Genomic DNA, 5,598 nt, shown 5'->3' with positions numbered 1-5,598 from the left:
TTAATTGCCAACCGAATAGTTACACGAAAGGAAGGTTTAATTTTGGCAAATTTGGAAATTAAATAATTACGGAGTTCTTATTTAAAATCCGCAATTATTTAATTGCCAACCGAATAGTTACACGAAAGGAAGGTTTAATTTTGGCAAATTTGGAAATTAAATAATTACGGAGTTCTTATTTAAAATCCGCAATTATTTAATTGCCAACCGAATAGTTACACGAAAGGAAGGTTTAATTTTGGCAAATTTGGCAATTACATAATTGTGGAGTTTTTATTTAAAATCCGCAATCATTTAATTGCCAATTTAATAGTACAGATCTTAATTCTTCCACACGTGCCTGTCGAGTGGGTCGGGGATCGTTTTGGATAGCTGCACACAGGATGTCATAACGAGATCTCACATGGAACGTTACAATAAAAGTCATTTCACAAAAAATAACACACGATCTACTGATATTTATTATTGTATCATTGAAAGCTTGAATATTTATTGGCTGCGCATTATGCGATCGATTTATATGAAAAGTTTGCCAGGAATCAATCCAGATGTATCGCGCGATGCTCGACAATCTACACGATCGTATTCGATGAATTTCGATATTTTTTTTTTATCTGACAGACGAAACGTTCACTTTCTTCAACGTGAAAAATAATAGGCAAAGCAACGTATAACTGCCAGGCTAATCAGCGAAGCAAAGAAAATTAATCATCCCCCTCCCCCCTCCTCCGGCGTACGCTCTTCTTTTGATAAAAGAACGTAGAAAAGTAGCGAACCAATCGAAGAAATGCGTAAAAATGAAAGATTCACCAGTCAACGTATTTTGCTAGTTAAACGAAACGACTGAAAAAAAAAAAAATTGTCAATTCTGATTTATTCATTCTGACGATGTTGACTCGATTAAAAGAAAAATGAGGTTTTAAAGGTCCTCTTCTCGTCGACAAATGAAAAATGTTGACTGGCAACGGAAGTGAAACGGAATCGCAGAAAGTTAAACGAATCGATCGTTTTCATTATTCCGTTGGAATAAAGTGAAAAGCGTAACTGAAAAACAGTGCCACGAACTACACAGCGCACACAGCAAGCGATCTGATTGGATATAAACCTTCTTTCCAACTGTTGGACGGTCCCTCACCTGGCGCCTGAGCGGATATCTGATTGGTGAGTCTGGCTCGCATCATTTTAGCAATATATAGGAAATTTCGCTTGACCCACTTAATGAATCGCGCTATTCGATCGATCGCCTCCGCGATCTTGTTCGTATCGTTGTCCGCTGTCGGCGCCGACAGATTCGACGAGCCGAAGTTGCTCAGCAACAAAGCCAAGAAGAGGTTCAGCACCTGTTCGTAGAAACGACGAAATCGATCGAATCTGTTCATCGAACTCGTCGGAGATCGACCCGAGGTCACGGGTAATCACGCGCCCTGATCAACGTCCACCGGGCGAATACTTACGACTAAATTACCAATCACGACGGTCGCCAGAAAGAACGGAATGCAGGATACGTCGCCGACGAGCATACAGTCCCACATGGACTCGATCCATTCGCCGCACAGCACACGGAATACAATCATGAACGAGTGCATGAAGTCGGTGAAGTTCCATCTTGGTAGATCGCCGTCCGGGAAACGGTCGACGTTGTCGGTGTAGTTCTTGCCGAATAACTGCATACCCATCACCGCGAAGATGAAGATAATTATGCAGAGCACGAAGGTCAAGTTACCCAGCGCGCCCACCGTCCTGCCCATGATCGAGATCAGCAGATTCAGCGTCGGCCACGATTTCGCCAGCTTGAACACTCTCAACTGGAAACGAAAAACAATTCATTAAACGAAGAAAATTAATGAACTCATGCCAATCAAGATTAAAAAATCGTGTAATAAATTAATTTCTCTGACGTCTAAAGAAAATTCGTTAAATTCGATTTTAAAAAAAGTCAGACAATTTTGAAATATGTACGAATATCTGTGGATTTTATTGTAGATTCTGACTTATTTCTAGTGCAAACTGGTATTAAAACTAAGCGTACCAATCTGAATGATCGCAGTACGGAGAGACCTTGGACACCTTCTAATCCTAATTCCAGAAGCGAGAGAGCGACGATGATGAAGTCGAAGATATTCCATCCCTCTTGAAAGTAATATTTCGGACTCATAGCTATCAATTTTAGCGTTGCCTCGATACCGAATGTCGCCGTGAAGAACTACAAAAGATATTCGCATTAACATGAAACGAACACATAATTATTGATGCTAGTGAAAAATTTTTTATACAGAAATTGTTGGCACTGACGTCCTCTACAAGAAAAATTCTATGCATTTTTCTTCTAATTTAAGTATTTAACGAGTTAAGTATGATTAATTGGCATTTTAAGGGTGTTGACGAAATTCGACCATTCTACCGTCGAATCAGTAAACTTTTGACAAAAAATTTCGTTTTTCCTTAATTACTCCTAAACCGTTGAATCTACGGGAAAATTGCATAGGACCTTTCTTGTAGAGGATAACGAGATCTACAATTTCCATATAAAAGTTCTTCGCTAGCATTAATATTTAACGAGTTATTGACAAAAAACGAAAAAACAGTTTTTTGCAAATTACTCGTAAACTATTGACACTAGCGAAACATTTTTATACAGAAATTGTAGATCTCGTCGTCCTCTACAAAATGGTCCTATACATTTTTTCGTAGGACCTACGGTATGGAAGTTACTGGCCAAAAACAAAAATTTCGCAAAATCTGAAGGGGTACCCCTTGGAAAGATCTCGGAAAAATTGAAAAATTTTTTTTTCTCAAAATATCGAGAATTTTTAATCAAAAATAGTGCACTTTTCTTCTAATTTCGATATTTAATGAGTTACATATGATTATATGGCATTTTATTGATGTTGACAAAATCCGATCATCCCAGCGTCGAAATGGCGAACTTTTGACAAAAAATTTCGTTTTACCTCAATAACTTCTAAACCGTTGGACCTACAGGAAAATCGCATAGGACCTTTCTTGTAGAGGACGACGAGATCTACAATTTCCATATAAAATTATTTCGCTAGCATCGATAGATAACGAGTAATTGACGAAAAACGAAAAAACAGTTTTTTGCAAATTACTCGTTAACTGTTGACGCTAGCGAAAAATTTTTGCATGGAAATTGTAGATCTCGTCGTCCTCTATAAGAAAGGTTTTATACAATTTTCCTGTAGGTCCAATGGTTTGGGAGTTATTGGCCAAAAACGTAAATTTGGAAGAAATTGAAGGGGTACCCCTTGGAAAAATCTCGGAAAAATCTCGGAAAAATCGAAAATTTTTTTTTTCTCAAAATATCGACAAATGCTTTAAATAAAAGTTGTAGGTACTACTATTACTTAGAAGAAAGGTCGTATACAATTTTTTTCTGCCTCGAATACTCCAAGACTAATCAATTAATTATATCGTTCTTCAGCAAATATTCCTTGATGAGGAGTCACATTGCATAGGATCTTTTTTGGATCATAATGCCCTGGTTGGAAATACCTAAACGAACTACGAAGAAAAGAATTACGGGTCGAATGGTACTCACGTAGTTTCCTGTCTTGAGCACCCTCTCCATGTCCTTGTCCATGTCGTGATGGTCGAGCGCCATGAATAGTGTGTTGACGACGATACAAAGGGTGATGAACAACTCTACGAATGGATCGAACACCAAAAGGGACACGTACTTTTGAAATTCTAGCCACAACCAGCAACAATCCCACACGCAGAAAATATCGATGCAACGTAGCGCCGCGGCCAACAACTTGTCCTTGAACGTTGGACCCTCTTCATCGTCGGCTGTCGGAAAGTAATATGTCGTAACTGTAACGCGTGTTAGTAATTTTGTCTGGCACCACTCTTTTTGGGGAAAGAGGTTTTTCTCGTTCAATTATATCAAGCTTGCGCTATGTATATTCTTAGTCTGTACATTCGTTTTCGTTCGATTCGTTAGACCACAGATTAGAGACGAAGAGGCAGGCAGGTGTGTTCGTGCGTGTCGGTCTAGCGTCGGGAGAAGAAACGTAAATAAAAATCATTTGGAAAGCGTCCAACTACAGATTTACGTTAAGCGATGAGAGGGTAAAACGAGGGGGTGAGGGTGAACTAGAGTGCGTTCGAATGCATTCCACGTGAAAGGCGCGTGCAGCTTAGGAAAGAAAAATTGCCACCGCAAATCGGGCCGAGAGTGTGTCGTTGCGCAGTCGAGGGATTTCTGGGAGAAAATTGCCGGTTTTATGTTCGAGGGAGTAAATGAAACTTGCCAACGTCCAAAATGCAATTGCAATACCTTGCGAATCGGCGGAACGGGTTGGGAACGGGTGAATTTAATTTCGAGAAAAAAATTAAACAAATCATATTACTTTTTTTTTATTAATGAAATTATTTATCTTCTTCTATCGAACATTCTATTTTATCAACGATAATTATAAGAAAAATTTTGATACGATGGTTCGAGCCTGGAAATGACAATGAACCGTCATAGGATGAGAGACTGCAATTATTGGATCGCAACTACGGCCGTGAGCGAATGGAAATATGTAAGTAAAAGTGATTTTTGACGCCAGTCGTACGATTTGCAGCGACCTAAGATCGACGTGCTCGGTGTTCTTCACACGCTTTTCGACTGATTCTCAGCTCTAATCGCACTGTCTATAGCGCGAGACTCGATCAAGCGTCACGATTCTACTTGGACTCGTAAGTAGATAAGTACACCTACGTATGTGCAACGCAGGCAGAACGCGGTGCCCCTGAAGCGTGTGCGACGTCGCGAGAATAACTACGGATGAAACTAAAGAATCTTCGCTGCATCGATTTGTAAATGTCGAACGAGGATGAAGCACGAAGCGAGCAGAGCCGTGCTGCCGCAGCTAGGATGTTAATCTGTGTCGTATACCACATCAGGAAACTCTGTTTCCCCAAAAGAAATCACTACAAATTGTTATCCTTTTCTCAATTTCGAGCACTTCTTCGAGTTTATTCGATCTATCACGACAGTTTTAGAATTCAAATTCTAATCGTACGGTCCCGAGTGTCACCGTCGAGGCTCTTGGATACAGGATAAATAATAATACTACTATCATCTCCCGTGGCTTCGTCCACGACACACCTCATCACTATATAAAGAGGAAGCGTCCGTGTGCTAGGAAAAATCTAAAAAATTACCGAAATCTATGACACTGTACAGCTAGTAACAATGAAACTGAGCCTAATTTCTTAAATAATCGTTACGTTCCTTCGATTCGAATAATAATAAAAAACAGAAATGATTGGGACGAATGGGAACCTTGGCATGCACTGTAGTACACATTGGTATCGATGGAACTCAATAAACAAAGTGGAAATAAAATAAGATGTTCACTTATTACTCGTTTTGAATTTTGTCCCTTTAGGGGAGACTAACACATGCACGTAGCTGGTTCAATTTCATTGTCACTGGCTGTAAAAGATTTAGTACAATTTGACAATACTACAAAAAAAGACAACAAAGTAGTGAAATGCACGACAACCAAATTTTGAAGTCGACTTTCGTGTTTTTTATCATAGAATCATCCCACGATTTCCGGCCCACCCTGTACAATGTACAAT

General features: G+C 39.4%; 1 protein-coding gene across 1 annotated transcript in view; it reads right to left on the bottom strand.

Moving 5' to 3' along the window:
• Nucleotides 1-5,598, bottom strand: part of LOC108629917 (sodium channel protein para-like) — a gene marked incomplete at its 3' end in the record, with an annotated part of 20,445 nt that overhangs the window by 11,010 nt on the left and 3,837 nt on the right. Inside the window, exons 3-6 of the mRNA XM_026817671.1 lie at nucleotides 3,560-3,810; nucleotides 2,030-2,203; nucleotides 1,455-1,805; nucleotides 1,106-1,340 (exon numbers count right to left, since the gene is read on the bottom strand). Coding sequence (XP_026673472.1) covers nucleotides 1,106-1,340; nucleotides 1,455-1,805; nucleotides 2,030-2,203; nucleotides 3,560-3,810 — 1,011 coding nt within the window. The remainder of the gene's footprint in view (nucleotides 1-1,105; nucleotides 1,341-1,454; nucleotides 1,806-2,029; nucleotides 2,204-3,559; nucleotides 3,811-5,598) is intronic.

This window comes from Ceratina calcarata, unplaced genomic scaffold (genome assembly GCF_001652005.2).
Source record: "Ceratina calcarata isolate Rehan_Ccalc_2016 unplaced genomic scaffold, ASM165200v1 scaffold592.2, whole genome shotgun sequence".
Taxonomy (NCBI): Eukaryota; Metazoa; Arthropoda; class Insecta; order Hymenoptera; family Apidae; genus Ceratina; species Ceratina calcarata.
This window is presented reverse-complemented; position numbering and strand designations above follow the sequence as displayed.